The following is a 19324-nucleotide window of genomic DNA, read 5'->3' as shown; positions in this document are numbered from 1 at the left end:
AAGGGCTGCAGCCCGCTGTCCCCGAGGGCCGGCCCGGGGAGAGCACGGGGCTGGCAGCAAGGTGACATGCTGGGACAATCAGCCTTGCCGTGGGCTGATTGCCATGAGCGCACAGGGAAAGCTTCCAGGTTAAAAAAAAAAAAAAAGAAACCCCAAAATTCCCAAAATTAAAAGAAAAAGGTTTCAACCCAAAGTTGGTGTCTCAGCCCGACTCCCCACCGGCAGAGGCTGTCCCTTGGCTTCGGCTGGAAGGGTAGAAACCTGCTGCTGCTTCCCCTCTCAGCTGCGACTCCCGCCTGCGGCTCTGGTAGGCTGAGGCAGCCCAAACTTTGCGGGCTGAAACTTCCCACCGGGAAAGAAATGCCCCTGTTTCACCGGTATACCCCAAGAAACTCCGCCAGGCACAGGAGGATGCGCTGCCTGGATGCGGGCACACACGGCTGGGCCATCGCCGGCATCGCCGTGCCTGCCAATGCGGCCCGCAACTGAGAGGGCTTCATTGAATACGCTACGGGAGGGCCGGGGGCGAACCCTTTCTGCAGAGCAGCCACCAGCCCACGCTGCCGTTTCAAGCTGCTCTTATTTCACCTGCCCTCCGAGGTAAGACCTGCACTGCTCTTCCTGAGCTCCTGCGATTTTAGCCGAGCTCCAGGGCCAGGCAAGGCAGGACGTGACAGTGGGACAAGCTGCTGGGACAAGGCAGGAGCTGGGCACGTGGCCCTGCACCCCGCCAGCACCCGTGGTGGGTGTCTGGCGGGGGGCTTGGCGGGGTGCTCCTGTGCGGCTACGTGAATCGGCGCGGTTTATGCGGACGCAGTCTGCTCCAAGTCCTGAATGCAAATCCAAAGACAAACAGGTCCGGTCAAACCGGGGCCACCGGGGCCGTGGGCAGGTGGGTGCATGTTCCCCGTCAGCGGATGTTGCAATAAGGTGGCACAAGCCACTCACAAGCTGCTCTTCCCGTGCCACCGGGGCAGGAAGGCAGCGGAAGCAACCGGCAGATCTGGCTGGTTTTGCACACAAGAGCTTTTTCCTTCCACTCCCAATTTTTCCCAGTTCCCAGTGGGTGCTGGAGCTGCAGCTGGGGCACGTGGCATCGCGTTGCCATGAAAATGATGGGAGAAATGGTCCCCAGCACCGCTGTTTTGCTGCCCACAGGGATGGGTAGAGCACGGCCAGCGCTGCCTGGAGGGGCTTTATTCGGCAGCGAGAGCCAGAGGGGATCGGCACAGAGTTATGGCAGATGCTTCGGCAACGCGGTGTGCGCGCCAGGATGGAGCAGCCGGGCAAATACTTCTTGCAATAAGGAGGTGGCATGGCAAACGTGAGGGTCTCCCGGGCCGGGGGAAAATCCTGTGGTGGAGGGGGGCCAGCACAGCCTCCTGCAGCAGCCGGAGGGGGGTGCAGGATCAGGCCCAAGTAGCGCTGGTGGAAATGCGACTTGTACAGCGGGGGCTGGACGTGCGATGGCAGCAACGAGCCGCAGCCACGGAGGCGCGACACCGCTGCGGCTTAGCACAGCTCGCCATTGTTTTATGCAAAAAAAATCCAAGTTTGGGCTTATTTCATTCCAAACTTCTCCCCGCACCGGCTGTGAGACTGGGAGGTTTCCGGCTGGTTTTTCCTACGGCGTCTTTTCCTAAATACCCCCTTTGTTTATTTTTTGCTGATAGCTTCGTAGCTTTTTTGTTTGCTATTTTTTTTTCCTCTTTTACGGCCTTGCTTTCCCCTGGCCCAGCGGGAGGCTGGGGTGAAGGGTGTCTCTCCCAGCACGGCGCAGCGGGAGGAGACCCCCGGAAGGCAGGAGCGGCTCTCGGCTCCCCCCCAGCTCCCCGGGCCGCGGCCGGACCTTTCCTCGCCCCAGCAGAACAAAGCACCCCATTGTGCAGGGGAAATGGGAAGGAAAGCGTGACGGGGCAGCGAGAGCCATGGTGGGAGGGTGTTTCTGCAGGGACTGGGTGCCCACGGCCTCGCAGAGGGGTCACCCGCCGCCTGCGCAGGCGCCCGTGGCCGCTGACCCCGTTTTCGGGTGGCTCCGTGCCAGCCCCCGAGCTCGGCCATGGCGCTGGGTCCGGCCCGGCCGTGGGAGGCAGCTCACGTCCAGCAGTCCCGGATTTTCCCACGTGCCCCCTTTTTTTTTTTTGGTGTGTGTCACACGTGATGGCGCGGGCGAGCGGAGGTTTCCTTCCGCCAAGCTCGCTGGGAAGGCGCTCGCTGCGAATGCCATCCTCAAATGCAGCTGCTTGCTGGAAAGGGGGTCCGAAAATAGGCTGGCGGGGTCTATGTCTGGCGGGGCTCCGTGGCTCCTAGAAACATGCTTTCCTCCTGTGGGAAAAAGGAGGAAAAAAATAAAACCAGGATGCCTTTGCTGACAGCCGGTCCTAAAAATGAGTCAGGAATTCGCACTGCAGCGATGCAGCCCGGCACTGCCAAGCCCGGGGTCTGCGCATCCCCGTGGGCTGGCTGGGGACGCGGGGACACCGAGCGTGCTGCCTGTCCCCATCGCCCATCCGGCTGCAGGCATGCGAACGTGTGGCGAGTCGCTTTGTTGGGTGACGGCGGAGATTCTTCGGGGCTGTCTCTTGGATTAGCGAGGCACCGGCGCTGTCGCGGCGAGGAGGAGGGTGAGGGGGATAAAGGTCCTGGCACTCGCCGGGCTCGCAACAAAACAAAGCACCAGATGGTTTCAACTTCGGCATAATACGTGGTGAAGAAGTGTTTGAACCGGGGATGAAAAAGCAAATGTGGAAAGAGAGAGAGAAAGAAAAACCCTCAGCAAGTGTCAGGGCAGAAGAAAGCGTCGGAGAAAAATGGCAAATGTTAAAAACCAAAACAAAAAGCCCTCCCCCGGCACAAAGCCGTGGCTGCTAACATCTGTCCAGCAAAGCCTCTCGCCAAGGCCCCCTTCCCTTCGAAGTCACCTTTCCTCGCCTCCGTCGTTGCGGGGACGCGGCCCCGTCCCTGGGCAGAGCTTTCCTTGACACACGGGGACCCTCTCAGCTCTGCCACGACCCCAGCGCTGGCACGGTGGCAGCAGGCAGTGACATGCCGAGCGGGTGCTACCCCAGCTGCTGCAGCGGGCTAAATATTTTATCACACTTTTTAGCTCACGTGTGGTGTCCCGGGTGTCCCCGTCACAGCCGGTGGGACCGCCTGGCAAACCGGCCCGTATCTCCGCTGCAGGATCTCGTTGGGGTTTGAAGCCTGGTTTCCTATCGAAGCAAGGCTTATGCAACCCGCTGCGCGTCCGTGCATCTGGCTGCGAGGCTTTTGTGTTTCCCTTGCTCCTCCCCTGTAAATATTTTGAACCTGCAGACCGATTTCAGAGCAGTCTTAAAAAAGGGAAGAGGGCTTAAAAGTTATTACGTCCCTAGCGTTTTCGCAAAAAAAGCAGCAAAATAAGCCCATGCAATTGTGCGAGAGCAGACTGCAGTGTGAGTTGGAACGTTTATTAGCCACCAGAGAATCCACAAGCCACAATCCTTGGGGACTGCCGGCTCCCGGCCACTCAGCCTGTGCCTGCTGGCGCTGAGCTCCGGCCTCTAATGAAGGCTGCCGAGGTTTAAATAAGGGTTCGAGTTTTGCTGGTGCCTGTGGACGGTGTGTCAGCGCCCCGGAGCCCCCCCACGGGATGGTTCATGGGGCAGAGGGTTGTCCCCAGTTGTGCCCCCCCCAAAGTAAGTGGGGGGCACAGGCGGGTCGGTGTGCTGCACCACCGTGGGTGCTGGGGTGAGTGGAGGGGCTGGGTGCCAGCGTAGCCCCCGCATCACGGCGACACAAGGAGACACGGGGGGGGGGGGTGCTGACCCCGCAGGCCCCGGGATGGCAGGGAGCCGGGGTGCCATGTCCCCGGGGTGGGGGACAGTGGGGTGACGTGCCGGGACCTTCAGGCATGGGGCAGCCCAGGTGACGTGCCATAGGTTTTTTGGGCCAATGAGGAGCTGCAGGGCCATGTCCCCAAGGGTGCAGGACAGTGGGGAGCCAGGGTGATGCCACCCAGGGGTGCAGGACAGTGGGGAGCCAGGGTGATGCCACCCAGGGGTGTGGGATGACGGGAACCAAAGTGATGCCACCCAGGGGACAGGACAGTGGGGAGCTGGGGTGATGCCACCCTGGGGTGTGGGATGACGGGAACCAAAGTGGTGCCACCCAGGGGACAGGACAGTGGGGAGCCGGGGTGATGCCACTCTGGGGTGCAGGACAGCGGGGAGCTGGGGTGATGACACCCAGGGGTGTGGGATGACAGGAACCAAAGTGATGCCACTCGGGGGACAGGACAGCGGGGAGCCAGGGTGATGCCACCCTGGGGTGTGGGATGACGGGAACCAAAGTGGTGCCACCCAGGGGACAGGACAGTGGGGAGCCGGGGTGATGCCACTCTGGGGTGCAGGACAGCGGGGAGCTGGGGTGATGACACCCAGGGGTGTGGGATGACAGGAACCAAAGTGATGCCACTCGGGGGACAGGACAGCGGGGAGCCAGGGTGATGCCACCCTGGGGTGTGGGATGATGGGAACCAAAGTGATGCCACCCAGGGGACAGGACAGTGGGGAGCCGGGGTGATGCCACTCTGGGGTGCAGGACAGTGGGGAGCTGGGGTGATGACACCCAGGGGTGTGGGATGACAGGAACCAAAGTGATGCCACCCGGGGGACAGGACAGTGGGGAGCCAGGGTGATGCCACCCAGGGGTGTGGGATGACGGGAACCAAAGTGATGCCACCCGGGGGACAGGACAGCGGGGAGCCAGGGTGATGCCACCCAGGGGTGTGGGATGACGGGAACCAAAGTGATGCCACCCAGGGGACAGGAGAGTGGGGAGCCGCGGTGATGCCACCCTGGGGTGCAGGACAGCAGGGAGCCAGGGTGATACCACCCTGGAGTGCGGGATGGTGGGAACCGAGGTGATGCCAGCTGGGGGACAGGACAGTGGGGAGCCGGGGTGATGCCACCCTGGGGTGCAGGACAGTGGGGAGCCGCAGTGATGCCACCCTGGGGTGCAGGACAGCGGGGAGCTGGGGTGATGCCACCCTGGAGCGCGGGATGGTGGGAACCGAGGTGATGCCAGCTGGGGGACAGGACAGTGGGGAGCCGGGGTGATGCCACCCTGGGGTGCAGGACAGCGGGGAGCCAGGGTGATGCCACCCTGGGGTGTGGGATGACGGGGACCAAAGTGATGCCACCCAGGGGACAGGACAGTGGGGAGCCGGGGCGATGCCACCCTGGGCTGCGGGATGGTGGGAACCGAGGTGATGCCACCCGGGGGGCAGCACAGCGGGGACCTCGGTGGTGCTACCAGGGGCGCGGGCCAGCGTGGGGGACCCCACGCAGCTGTCCCCCGTGGTGCGGGACGCCGCTGGTGCCAGGCGGGGGGCGGGCCCGGGCGGTGCCAGCGGGGCCCCGCCGCACAAAGGCCGCCGGTCGCCCCCGCCCCGGGGCCGCCCCGCACCCCCGGGGCCGCCCCCGAGCCGCGGCCCAATAAACGCCGCCGCATTTGAACGCAGCACCTCCCCCGGCCCCGCTCCCCTCCGCAACGCTCCGCTCCGCTCCGCCGCGCCCGGAGGCACCGGCAGCCGCGCCGGGTGAGCCCGGGAGGGGAGCGGGGCCGCGCCGCCGGGGGTGCAGCGCCGAGCACGGCGGGGGGATTACCGGGGCGGGGGGGGGGGCCCTGTCCGCTGCCGGTCCCTCCTCCGCGGGCGGTGCCGGGGCGCAGCCCGCCCCTTCCCGGCGCGGCCATCCGCGTGTGCGGGGCGGCGGGGAAGGGGCGCAGCCGTCGAGGTGGGTGCGTGGGGATGGGGGGGGTGCTGGAGGAAGGGGGCTCTGGGACCGGGGTGTCAGCACCCCAGAGGGTGCGGTGGGGGTTGTGAGGCGTGGGTGGGCGCGGAGGGGTGTCTGCGGGGGGCCCCCCACGCCAAAACCCCCGCGGTGCCCGGCAGTGGCCTTCACGCTGGTGGCAGCGGTCCGGTGGGGCGAGCTGCAGCGGGTGCTGCTCGCCCTCCTGTCAAGGACACCCCGTCCTGCGGTGCATCCCCGTCCTGACCCCGGAGAGATGCTCCGAGCGCCCCAAAACTCGGGGGGTGGGAGCGGGTTGGGGCCCAGCTCTGCCCGGGGTGAGGCGAGGAAGCAGCAGGCAGGGGCTGGAGGGATTAATAACAGCCGTTGTTTTGTCACCGGCGAAGGCCTCGCTGTCACCAGGGTCGCAGACGGCATCTGCTGTCTGGTGGCAAACCACGGGCCCGTCACCTCTGGCGCATCCGGGGAAGGATGGCGTTGGGACCGTCAGCCAGGAAAGCCCAAATCCGCAGCCCGGGAGGCTCAGCCGGCTGCACCCCACGGCTTTGCCATACGAGTGGGTGTCACTTTGGGTGGGTGGGTTTATCCTGCCCGTCGTTCCCTCACCTAAGCGGGGGGTGACGGCGAGGGGCTCACCGCACGGTCCCCGCAACGCGACGGACGCGTTATCGCCGTGATTCAGCACGGCCCGCGTTTATCGGAGCCGGCGCAGGACTGAGCTCCGCGGGAATTACCGAATCCCTTCTTTCCTGGCTCGCGAAGCGTCGCTGGATAAATTACCGGCTCGCTTTGTTTACTTCAGAAATAATCAGCTTTGTGCCTCTACCTTGGGCTTTAGTGCACCCGGGACTCCCCGAGTTAGTGCGGTGCGACTCCAGCCCCGTTTGCAAAATCAAAACAGATGGGCGCTTTGTTTTTCCTTCTTGAGGGGAAGGCTGCTTATTGAAAGGCCCTATTACAATGCAAATACCGGGGTGGCGTGAATATTCAAAACACTGCGCTTCTTTTGAAGCTCTTTACATAAATTTATAGCGCTTTCTATGCCCGTCGCTCCTTTGCTAATCTGGAGTTGGAGCTTGGTTAACAGAATCCCTTTTTTTTTTTTTCCCTGCCAACTTCGGAGGGTTTGGCCGTGTTTTGGGGAGCGCGGTGAGAGGTGGCATTGAGGTGCAAAGCAGTCAGCGCCGGGCTGCAAAAATTATGACCGTGGTGTATGGGGAGGAGGAACCGCCGGCTGTAAAGCTGACTTTGGTGGTGACCCTTGAAGAGCCGGGCGTGCTGTCAAGTGATTTACCGATAATTTGGGTGCTTCGTTGCCCTTTTGGGGTTTTTTTTCCCCCCTTTGGTTTCTCGGTGTGACCCTTTGTGGAGCCGCTGCTCCCCAAGAGAGGACGGGGTGTTGCGGGGTGGGCTGAGCTCGAAATCGCCCTGACGCAGGCAGGTTTGGGGGTGTACGCAGTGAGCCACGGCAGCTTAGCCGCAGCTGCGATGGATGAGACCGTTCATTAGGGAAAGGAGATAATGAGTTAGGTGAGGCACCCCCAGCTCCGGCTCTCCAGCACGGGCTCAAGGGTCTGGTTTTAGTGGGTGCTGGGCATCTCGGCATAAACCCTCCCGTTAAAACCTGGGGTCCTGGTGGCTTTTGCCAACTGTGTTCACGTTGTCATGAGCGCAGAGGGAAGGGCACGTTGCTTTTAACCTGCCTAAGCGTGACCTTGCTCTTCAGCTCAGGGTGGGCGCTGTGGAACGGTTACGGCTCGGGGAGCGGGCGCTCATGGTTTGGAGGTGGCTGGGTGATGCTGCTCCGCTGGGCGCTTACACGCTGCTAATTGCCAGGCCCTCGTTTGAGTCGAGGCGATCAAGAGTGGCAACGAAAGCAACGTTTTCCTTGCCGTCCCTTGAAGGAGATGACTTGCTCGAGGTCACAGCTGCCTTCTGCGGAGGGCTGCTCGGGACGGAGGCAGCGTAGCCCATAGCCGTGCGCCCTGGAGAGGGTGCAGCCATGGGGGCATCCGGGCAGAGCATCCCTGAAACCTCCACGGTGTGCCACTGCGCAGCAGCAAACAGTGCTGTTTGCATTAAGACTGTTTTGCACAAAAAACGGGCGTTGTGCTAATTGTTGTGTTTTTACTTGATGGTGCCATTGATTGACCAGGTAATCTGTGTCTTCATTAGCTTGAGGCTAAAGCTGGGAGGTTGATATTGATTCCAGGCACTTAATATGCGAAGCAGTAATTACTATTTAAGCCTATATTGTTTGAGTTAAATTTAGCTGAGAATTTAGTCATATCAGGCCTCTACATTGTGTGCTGTGAAGGTTATCTGGCTCTCTGGAGGGGGTGGATTTAGAGGAAGGAAAGAAATGCCGGTGAAAACTTCCTTTTCTCATCATCCCTGAGCGCTTTTGCTTCCCGGGAATTCTTATAGAGAGAAGTGAAATAAAGGATAATGTGGTTATGGCTCCAACTAGTTCTCCTAAACCTGCACCTTTCTGCGCCGTCGGCTCAAGCTGGTCATTTTGGGGGACTTAACACGCCACAGAAGGCCAGCTATAAATCTGAACCAAGTGATGCCCTATACCGGGAGCGGCCCCTCTCCTCCTCGCAGGGGACCGGGGACCCCCCCGCTCAGCTGCCGCTCACCCGCCCCTATTATCCCGCCGGCTCCGGGCCGCCCTCCTGCATCTCAGCTGCTGGTCCATCTGGAGCGGAGATGAAAGGCTGGGGTTTAATTTGGGCTTTGTGTGCCTCTTGTGTTCCCCCCCTCTCCTCTTAGCCCTTTCTCTGCTGCCAGGCTCCCATCCCCGACCCCGCAAGGCAGCTCCGGCGTGCGGGTGCGGAGGGTGGCTGCGCACGCTGGGTCTCTGATGCCGCTGACCTCATTATTGTGACTGCTGGGTGATGCCAGGCAGCCTCGTGAGCTCATCAGGTAGGAGACTCGGGGTTTTTTGGTGGGTTTTTTTTTTCCCTTCTCCAAGTGCTGCTGAATAATTCAGCCGGCAGTAGGCATCTTGGGTCACCTTGCGCAGCCAGCTGTGTGCCGGAGCCGGCTTCCTAAGATGGAGGTTGCGCAGGATGCGTGCGGGATCGCCTTGCTGCCGGCAGCTTGTCATCGTTGACTGACTGCAGGTAGGCAAAGAGCGTTGCCCTTCTTTATTTCTTTCTGATGCTTTTTAGGCTGGAAAGCATGAAATCCCCTCGCCGGGTTGCACCGAGCTGGTGCGGAGCACAGTGAGCTCCGACTGTCCCTTGCCGTGGGGACACGTGAGGCTGCCGCAGCCGCCGTGCCCTTGCCGAAAACTCACCCGGGCTGTAGGGCAGGTCTAGCCCCAGGCAGGGACTGTGCACCCGATGCTCCTCTCCTTTGGGGATCGTATTTTTCTTGCTGGTTTTACGGGCTCCCCAGTGCCTCCTCCCTCAGCCCATCCGGACTCACCCAGGGTCAGTTTTTGGGGCTGCCTGCTGGTACCGAGAGCGGGTGACCCCAATGCTCCGGCAGCACGGGTGCTCGGGGATGCGCTGGGAGGTGGCATTTAGCTCTCTGCACTGTCTAACTGGGGGAACTGGTTCTGGTGGTGTGGAATTAAGGTCAGGCGCTGGAGAGGTCTCTGGGGGGCAGGAGGTGGCTGACCCTGAAGATAAGAGACTCAGAAACGCCTGGGAAGCTCCGTGGGTCGGAGTCACCTTTGCTGCAGGCTCGGCTGTGAGTTTTGGGGCTGCCGGGGTGCACGGTCGGGGCGCGCAGGGCTCTCCGGATGCTGGTACCCAGCAGCAGCCGCCATCGAGCCCCGTGGGTGCGGGTGGGAAATGGGGTTGCTGGCGCGAGAACCGGGAAACTAGCTTGCTGCCTTCCTTCTGCTTGCAGGCACCTGAGTTTTTGGGTGCTGGCTCCTCCTTTGCGCCCTGGGTTGAATGCAAACGCATCTGCACCCTCGCTCCTCCCCGCGGCGCTTGGGTGCTTTGCCAAAACAGCTCAAGAGGCATCTGGGGGAGGAAAAACAGGGGACACCAAGGGTGTGAGGCTCAGGTAGAGCGATGTGGGGATGGGGAGGGATTGTGTCTGCTCTCTCGAGAGGTCTGGCGATGCTGCTGTCCTTGCCCGTGTCAGCGCGGGAGGAAGGACAGCCAGGCTGGGCTATTTCTGTCCCGTGGACCCTGCGTGCCGCTTGGCACCAGCCCCGCATCCCTCAGCAGGCGTGGGAGCCCGGTGCCGCTCCGCGTTGGCATCCGCTCCTCTGGCCAGCGAAATCGAGGACGCGGCTGCTGCGGTGTCCGTCCCGGAACTTTCCCAGTTATCCAGCTGCATTGGTGGGACAGGCTTTTCGGATTGCCCCTCTGTCACGGGGCCCTTGTGTGAGCTGATGTGGTGGCTCATGATGTTCTGGAAGATCCTCGCGGCTGCAGTGGTGGGCAGGGGGATGAAATGGGGCTGCACCTTGCAGTCAGGGCAGCTCCGCTTGTTCTGGGATGTCCACGAGTGCTGCCGGTGACACAGGCGGCCGCAGGCTGCAGGAACCCTGCGATGCCAAGAGGAAGGAGGGGAGGTGGCTGTTCCGTAGCAGGGCTGGACAGCCAAGGGGTTCGGATGGGATCCCACCTTTGGGAAATCTGGCTGAGACAACCTGCAGCAGCGTGGGCAAAACAAAATTCACACGGAGACCTGGCTGGTGCTGGGTGACGGTCTGAGGCTGGCCGAGCATCCTGGGGTTGCGTCCTTGGGGTGCCGGCTCCCTGCAATGCCCGATGCCACCACGGCGATGACGGCTGTGGAGTCTCTCGTGCCCCCCGGGGCGGTGGCATGTCCCCCGCAGTGGCTGAGCACACCAAGGCTGTGTTGTGGCACTGGGTTATGCTGCTGCCGCCCCGAGCCGGCGGGGAGCCCCGCGGCCAGGCTGGGTAAACGGATGCCAGCCGAACCCTTCATTTAGGACAGAAATTTCCTTCCCTGTTCCTCTGCCAAAACAACTCCTGGGCTGCGATGCTCTGGATAGCGATGGGATGACAGAGATGAAAAATTGTTGACTTGGAGGGGAGGACGAGGCCCTGGGGAGAGTGGTGGGGAAAGCACCCGGGCTTTGTTTGCTGATGCAGGAGACCAGATACGTTTCAGCTGCCTCCATGCTGGGGTCAGCTCTGCTCCGGGGCTGTGTTTGCTGCCACCCTAGCAGTGTCCCCTGTCAAACACTTCTCTGCCTTCAGGCAGGGTTTGACCTGAAGTACCTAACGGAGAGCAGTGCCATGGGACTGGGCAGTGACGCAGCGGGGACGCGTCCTCCCCAGGCGCAGGGCACCGCGTGGCTTTGTGCCGGGCTTGTGGAGGAAAGCAGAGATGCTGCACGCTGGCATCAATGGGGCTGATGGTGCCTTGGGGCTCCCTGCAACCGGGCCAGCATAAAAAGGAGCATATTTGGCGCAGGGTTGTGTTTTGTGTTCGTGGAGGGGGGTGTACGGGGTGGCTGGCTGGCCTGAAGTGTTCGGGGTGGGGGGAGAGGCAGCGGTTGGGATCTCCTGCCCTCCCCTCCCCAGGCAGAGCCACACGCTTTGCTCCCTGCTGCTGGTGAGCTGTTGCTGCCGGGATCGTTGTTTATCTTCTCGCTAAGGTGGGCAAAGCATCACCTGCAACACCCGGGAGCCAGCGGAGCTCAAGGGAACAATTTTCCCCTGCAGCACCTCAGCTGCTCCAGCTGAGCTAAATGAGCTGCTCGTGGAGCCAGCACGAGGTAGGAGGTAGGGACGTGCAACCCAGCCACCCAGGCTGTCCCCACCTCGAGAGTTTGGCTCTGCAGGCTTTTTTTTCCCTTGGTCTTTCTGCTGTGCGACTTCTGGCTTCACCCAGCGAGATGCGGGAGGCTGGAGGGGTGGCAGAGCACCGGGCTCGCATAATGCGAACCAAAACTGCGGCAAACGGCTTCGTGGGCTGCCCCTGTACCGGACCTGGGGGTTTTCATCTTCGCGTGCCACGCTGCCGTCAATGCTCACCAGCCCCATCTCTCTCCGCAGGTGAGCGTGGCAGGCTATGGGATGGATGAAGCTGAGCAGGACCAGTATGAAGCTCGCCTCAAGGAGCTCTTCGACAGCTTCGACAGCACGGGCACGGGTTCCCTGGGGCAGGAGGAGCTCACCGACCTCTGCCACATGCTGCACCTGGAGGAGGTGGCCCCGGCGCTGCAGCAGACCCTCCTCCAAGGCAACCTCCTAGGCAGGGTAAGGCTGGGGCGATACGGGGGGGAATGAGGGGGTCCAGGGCTTGGGAGCAAGGCAGCACCAGGCAGCTGGTCCTGCACGCATGGGAGGGTGATGGAAAGAGGCTGAATGTCTGTCATTTGTGGATATCCAACATCCCTGAGGCTCTGGGGCTGCGGGACTTGCAGTGTCTGTTGTTCTCTTGAGCACGGTGGGCACAGGGCAGCTTCCGAGAGGGGCATTAGTGATAACGGGGAAGGAAACTGCTCGCTGGTGTGTCTTTCCTGACTGGAGGCAGTCTGAAACTCTCAGAAACCACCACTTTACGCTTAGGCTTCTGTGCTGGCATTGCACCGATGCAGGGTGTGTTTTCCCAGTGTCCGGGGCCGGGCTGAGTGCCGAGTCCCTGCTGCCCTGGCACCGGTGCTCGGCCGAGCGTGCGCTGGCGCATGCGGCGCAGGTGCCCCCCAGCACCGGTTAGTGCTGCTTCTGGCCTGGGTCATCTCCCTGAACCAGCTCACCGGGTGCTTGCACAAACTCTGCGGCGCTTGGGATGCGATGGGGAGCTAAAGCCAGGGCTTGAGCCTGTGATTTACGTTGACTTAAGCTGTAGTTGCACTGGTAGGGCCACGTGCAGTCATGCACGTTTCTCTGAAGTAGAGAATATTGTCCAACTCTGGCAGTCGCTGGCTGAGCCGCCTTTGTCCACGTTACTGGGTGCTGCGGTTATCGCAGACCCACCTGGGACAGGTTTTTGGGGACAAATGACTCCTTCCTTCTGTGGGGCTGGAGCATCCCACTGGCCCGCAGACGGGAGCTGTGGTCGGTGAGCACACCATGCTTTCCAAAGCGATTTTTTCAGTTGTGGTTGTACCTTTATAGAGTTAAATGCCAGGGTGTTGAGCACAAGCTGCTCGCCCTTGGGGACCTTCATGTTCAGCGTGGATGTCCTTGTGCTCCTGCGTTACCTCCTTCCCAGCACGCTGTGCTTGGAGCGCGTTGGATGCTTCCCTCAAAATCACCCTGAAATCCCATCAATGCTCATTAAAATCGGAAAACGCAGAGCAGGGCAGCCAGGGCTCTTGATAGACATGAGCTAAGCAACCCTCCCGGCTCCAATTTCCTATCAAACCACAGCTTTCACAAAACAAAATAATTCCTTTAACGAACGAAGCCTCCTCTTCCTCGCCTGCCCTGGGGCTGTAGCTCTTCTGCTGACAGCGAGCCGTGCTGGAGCACGGATGGATCCAGACGGAGGTTTCTGACCTTTGGAGTTGCAGCGTGGCATTTGCTTGAGCACCGGAGACTTTCCGTGCTGCTTGGCCGTCTTGAGCTTCTGCCGCTCAGATGCCGTTATCCAGCTTTGCCACTCGCAGGATGGTGGGATAGAGGGAAAGGCAGAGCAGTGCTAAAGATGTGGTTGTTGCAGCTGGTCAGGGCTAAAGCAACAGCGCTCATCCCCGTGGCCTGCCCAGAGTGGGTGAAAAGCAAAGTTAAATGCAGTAAACGCTCAGCCCGCCGGCACCAAAAAGCCCCTGCTAAAGCATCCCGAGCGCTGGGTCACGCTCGCCCCATCCCAGCCGGGAGCTCTGTCCCTGCAAGCTGTCCCAGGGCACGAGGCATCCCAAGGAGCATTTTTATTTCATTCCCCTCTCTTTGTCTTTGGGGACGGTTCTCACTTACAACCTGCGACTCGAACGTCAGAATAATCTTCGTCTCCCGCATTTCCTCCCGTCTCCCCGGCATTTGTGCTCGTTAGCAGCAGCAATGGCCCATGTCTAAGCGCGAGCCTGATTTAATAGCTATCGAATCCTCCGGGTTTCCTAGGGAGCTCGTCGGGAGAATAGCACCAAACATGTTGCTCCCCAAGCGCAGGCTTCTTGCACCTGCCCCGCCGGCTCCTTGCCGCAGATGGTCCCTCTCGGCGGTGGGAGCAGCCTTTGTTCGCCTGCACTTCCAAGGGCTGGGTTTTATGGGAGGGCACCGGGGCGGGGGGGGGAGCGTTTTGTCTGCCGAGGGGCGACTCGGCGGGGCCACGTGCTTTGCTTTTGTACTGGGGGCTCTGCTTTAGGGATGAATGTGCTGCGATGGGGCTGCTGGGTTGGACCGGGAGCTGAGCCGGCATCCCGGCGAGGGGCTGCACGCGCTGCGTCCCCCGCCCCGCTCTGTGCGATGCTTTGGGGATTAACGGGTACACGCTATCTCTGGGGTGCGGCGGGGGTGTGTAAATCCTGCCCTGGCTCGCAGCAGAGCCAAACCATCCCAGAGCCGCTTTCCTCACGCGATTACGTGCGGAGGCGATGCTCGCGGCGATTCCTGGGATTCCTCGGGAAGGCTGTTTCCTCGGGCCCCTTGCACTTGACTGCGGGACCGAGAGGATGCGTGCAGACGTGCCCCTCTTGTCTCACCTCTGAGTCTGTTTAATTAGCCACCTCGGCGACAGCGCTCCTGGGCCGCAATGGTGACTGCGGTTATATGATTTGCAGGGATGGGGGTAAGTCGGGCACCTCCGGAGCCTGCCCAAGGACTGTCCTTTGCGGCCGTCCTCAAGCAGGGACGGGGAGTTCAGGTTTCAGCCTGCCCCTGCGCTATTGCATTAGCAAGCCTGCAGCAAGGACACCGCGGCGTGGGCTTTCACTCGTCAGCTCCCTTCGATGCTTTGGCTGGTGACCTCTTGCAAATATACTCCCTCTGAGCCCGCTGCGACGCCGCTTCCCTTAATGCGCCGTGGCTTTTTGCATGCCGGGCAGGAGGCTTGGTTGCAAGGTTGCCCTGTTCCTATATCTTCCCCCACAAGACACTTCCCTCTGCAACCTTCTGGCCGCCGCTGCTGGAAGGAGTTTGTAAGCAGGGTCAGGGCTTTGGGAAAAGGACTCTGCTCAAAAATGAAGGAGAGGGAAGTGGAAGGAGCCACCGACGCTGGTTTGCCAGAGCGACTGGGGTTGCAGACTGCCACTTTGCATTGCGGGGCCAAATAGCGAGAAGCAGCAGGTAGCTTGGCACATGCACGCTCTCTCTCTAGTGCTAATAAGTCACGGCTTCGCAGGAAACGTGCTTTAAAGCAGGCGTCAAGATTTCTCAAAGGTGCTGGGGTTGCTCAGCAGCCAGCAGCTTGGTTGCTCCCTGATTACCGTGGGGAAGCTGGGCTTGGCTTGCTATGTCTGTATGGCATATTAGTGTTGTTTGCCTCCGATTCGCTTGTTCCGGGAAAATTCTCCTCACCAGGGATTTAACACGCCCCTGGCACTGTGCAGAGCCCTGGTCTCGCTGCGGGGTTTGCAGCCGCACGTGTCCTGATCCTGATCCACGCCTCCGGGCGGGCAGGAACGCATGCCCGGCCGTTGCCTCCCGAACCCCGCTGGGTTCAGGCTGGTTTGGATCAGCCCTCGCGTCGCTGTTTGAAGCCACCGTGGGCAGATGCATGAATTGGTGCTTTCAAAATACCCCAAATTCAGTCGAGCACGTTGAAAAGAGCATTAAACTTTAAATACCCCGACACTGTTTTGCTGCTGTATACTTTCTGTCTTGCATTTGTAAAGTTTTTGGGTTGGCTTGAGTGTCTCAGGCTGTTTTACAGAAGCGGAGAGTGCTTTATGCAATGCTGCTGCACTTAGTGCTCCCCTCCCCGGGGCTCTCCAGGCCCATCTTTTTGCTGAAAATATTCTCTAAGCAAAAACCAAAGGCTACTGATGCAGACTCGTGCCTGCCCACGAGGGCTGTCGCATCCCTGGAAGTACCCCTTGCACTTGTGGGGAGCCCGCAGCCCCCCTGCCGTGGGCTTTCCAGGCAGGAGCGTGACCCCCCCATCCCAGCACGCGGGTGCTGGAGGTGTGCGGATACCGAGCACCCACGTGTGGGGTGCTTCGTGACGCGGCCACTGCCTGCACCGTATCTCCCGGTGATGCGCACCCCCCCCGCGTGCACACTGGCTTTTAAATTGGATGGAAATATAGAGCGAGGACATTGCTGGGGAGTAGTAGCGAAGGATTATTTTCTTTAGACGTGAGCTATTGTAGCGTTTGTGGCTTTGCTGTCCCACAGGCTGCCTTGCCTGGCTTGTACTTGAGCACAGCTCTAATTTTAACAGTTGCATTTCTCTAATTCTTCAAGCACTCTTTGTGTACAGACATGCAGCATCCAAGGTCAAACGTGCACCACAAACAGATACTGGTTTTCCTGGTTATCTGGTGTTAGGATGGGCCAGAGGTTTTCCTGAAGAAAAATATCCCACCTCTGCCAGCTTGGGCTACGTCTGCGGAGTTGGGTGCTGCCGCTCAGAAGGCGTTGCGGGACCCCTCTGAGCCCGTGCGTGCGCTCACTCGGTGTCTCTGCGCTGGCGATTTGCATTTTAAATTTTTAAATCCTGCTGCAGGGCGCTGGCGCTGGGGGCTGGAGGATGGCCACCTCCTGCCCTGCTGCCTAATCTTCCCCGGGCTTCTTTGGACGTGGTGGTCATGGTAAAATCGCTCTGCGGCCTCGATGCCGGAGCCATCTGTCCCGCGCGCAGCTGCGGCAGCGAGGGCTCAGCCCCCCTTCCTCCTTCCTCCCCTTCGTTAGCGCTTCTTGGCAAACGCAAGTTACGGGGCTCGTTAGGCAGAGCGGGTTACATATCGGTGGTGCTCCCGGCACCCGCCCGGGTGGTTTTCCTCTGCCCTCTCGTTTGGCGTGTTTGCACGAGTGATGTGAAGTGATTTTTCTTTTCTTTTCTTGCTGCTCTGTGGTCCTATCCAAACCTGTCCCCAACACCCATCCGAGGGACAGGCTCTGTCTGTCCCCGGGGCTGTCGTCACTGTTCCCTTACCGAGAAGATCCCGGGGTGGGGGGGGACCTGGTATTTGAACACCCTCATCTTTTATTCATCCTCATTTAGTCTAAATGTCAAGTTTTTTTTAATCAGGCAAATTCTCCTATCTCCGTAAACTGTCCTTTTGAAGTACACCAGCCCTTGGAAATGAACGGCAGCAATTAGTATTCAGACGACGGCATCCCTGACAAGTTTCTTTGCTGAACATCTTTCTAACTGTTTAATTGCTCGGGGTGCCTGTGTTGAAAACCACAGGGGTGACTTGCACCGCCTGAGCTGCGGTGTGGGGTGCTCCCCTGCACGGGGTGGGGGGGCCGTGGCTGAGCCCCCAGCGCCACTGTCGTCCCCTCCCTGCCGGGGAGCACGTTGGCTCTTTTTTGGGCTGGTTTGACCTCCAAGAACAAGCTGGCAAACTTCAGACCCAGTGTTAAAAACCTCTCTGACTGCGGCTCCTGCCCTTCCTGCTGCATTCGCAGCAGTCAACTCCGCCAGCGAGAGCAACGTCGGTGGGTTCTTTAAATACAAAGTCTCTTGTTCAATGCTAAAAATTCTCCTAAGACTTATTTAGCCAAAAGAAATCGTGGCAGCCAGCTCTGCCTCGCCACTGACCCATGTCAAATAGCTTCCCCAGCTGTCCCCGGGTTTCCGTTCCCCGCGGCTGGAATTGCTGACATTCCCCGGCACGGCTGCGAAGGATGCTCTAGCCCCTTTGCAACTGTTCGTGGTGGTGAGGCAGGAGGCTTTCCAGGAAGACATAGATGGAAAATAGGGGGGGAAAAAAACCCCAAACCAACCCAGCGGTAGGATCATCCCTCCTTGTTTTTCCCATAGCCACACTCCAGACTTGGTATTTCCAGTCCAGCCCTCGTGGAGCTGTAGGAGCCAGGGCAGGGCTGCCCTGGAAAGGGTGCAACTTTCTGCCATCCGCTTTGGAAAGTGTTTTCTGAAGCTTAATTAGGGCAGCAGAGTATTTCCACAACTGAGTATCTCATAGCTGGTCAGGACAGGTATCTCGCTGTAGGAGCCGCTGACCCTGGCCAGGTCATCTCAAGCGATGGAGATGCCCCTTGGTCCTCTGGACATCTTGTTTCGGCTTCTTGCATGATGGAAAACCCCAACCAATGCGTTAAAGCGGTGGCTTTGAGTCGTTCTGTGATAGCAGTCACTTTTTTTTTTCCCCCCACGTGCTCAGAGATGCTGGCTGTGTCTTCATGTTGCTTGCTGTCATTTCTCCAGGCCCCAAGACCGAACGAGCTGAGGTTCGTTCGTGCCCCTTGCCGAGGTTGGCGGCAGACGCGGGCGTGCTCTTGTTCCAGCGTGGTGGTCTGCTTGAGTGATTTGCATTGCTGCCTACCTTTCTGCTGGATTATTGGCCTGATATTTAATTATCTGCACCGGTTGATTTCCTCCTTTCTTCCTTTTTTCCACAGGTCCACTTTGATCAATTTAAAGAAGCGCTTATCCTCATCTTATCCAGAACCCTCTCAAATGAAGAGCACTTCCAAGAACCAGGTAAATACTAAAATGATCTAAAATAGTACATTTTCTTCGGCAAAGCAGACGTGGGTGGCTCTTACAGAGGAACTTAGAAGAGAAAGTGCTTTTTGGGTGCTGAGATAAGTTCTTCTGCTTGGATGCCCGGACCTTGGGAGAAGGGAGAGTTAAGGTCTGTTGTGGAGCCTTGTACAGAAGCGTTTTCTGAGCTATTAGATATTTATATCCCATTACCGTGATCTAAATGCCGGGAGAGGCACGTGACGTCTGCCTGTAGACAGCTAACAGCACTTCAGATGCTCGAGATGTCCCATGGCTGCTAAATGGGCTGAGGTCTCTCTATCCCACACCACTTCTGGTGGCCGGGGAGGCGTTGGGAGCTCTCCAGCTGCAGCGGATAGTTATGGGCGGGCAATCAAATGGCTGCTTTAATGCTCCTGCTTTTTCCCAGCCGGGGCTGGCGCATCCCCTTGCCCTCCCCTCCAGCGCTTCGGGGCTCGCCGGGAGCCAGGCCCCGAGGTGGTGCGACCCCGGTGCAGGCGCGGAAGCCCCAGCCTGGCAGGAGGGTTTGGAGCTCTGCCTCCGGGGAGCCTCTGCTCCGGGCTGAGCCGGCGGCAGCCCCGGCAGCCGGTGCCGTGGCCGGCGGTGGGATCTGTCTCAGGGGACAGCAGTGCCTTACCGAAAACCCATGCTGGCTTTGGAAGCTGCTCTGTTTTTGTGAAGGTTATAAGGGGAAGCTCTCCCTGGAGATGGGCTGCCGGGCAGGGAAATACCCCTCCTGTCTAGCACTGATTTCTGTGGTTTTAAAGTCCGCCCTGTTTCCTTGTGTCTGATATGAGCGGGGTGAGCTCAGTCCCGTAGGAAGCGACTCCAAGGTGTCTGTATTTCTCCCAGGGGACAGTCAGGCTGGCCCAAAGATGCTTCTGAACAAGACGAGCCCTCTGCCAAACCAGGTTGGGGCTGGGTGGAGAAAGCAGTGGGTGCCGTGAGTTCTGTCTGTCCTGGTTTTTCCTCGCTTTGTTTCAACATGCCTTGAAAATGTGGCTTTTTAG

The 19324-nt window shown here is 59.8% G+C and overlaps 1 protein-coding gene across 2 annotated transcripts in view; it reads left to right on the top strand.

The window, feature by feature from the left end:
* The first annotated feature begins 11812 nt into the window (after positions 1–11812).
* The window catches only part of NIN (ninein), a 55190-nt gene continuing 47678 nt past the window's right edge, over positions 11813–19324 (top strand). For both annotated transcript variants that reach the window (XM_059819360.1, XM_059819361.1), the window contains exons 1-2: positions 11813–11995; positions 18209–18290. In XM_059819360.1, the coding sequence (XP_059675343.1) occupies positions 11813–11995; positions 18209–18290 (265 nt within the window). The remainder of the gene's footprint in view (positions 11996–18208; positions 18291–19324) is intronic.

This window comes from Gavia stellata, chromosome 7 (genome assembly GCF_030936135.1).
Source record: "Gavia stellata isolate bGavSte3 chromosome 7, bGavSte3.hap2, whole genome shotgun sequence".
Lineage (NCBI taxonomy): Eukaryota > Metazoa > Chordata > Aves > Gaviiformes > Gaviidae > Gavia > Gavia stellata.
Note: the sequence above shows the minus strand (reverse complement) of the source record. Positions and strands in the feature narration are given on the sequence as shown.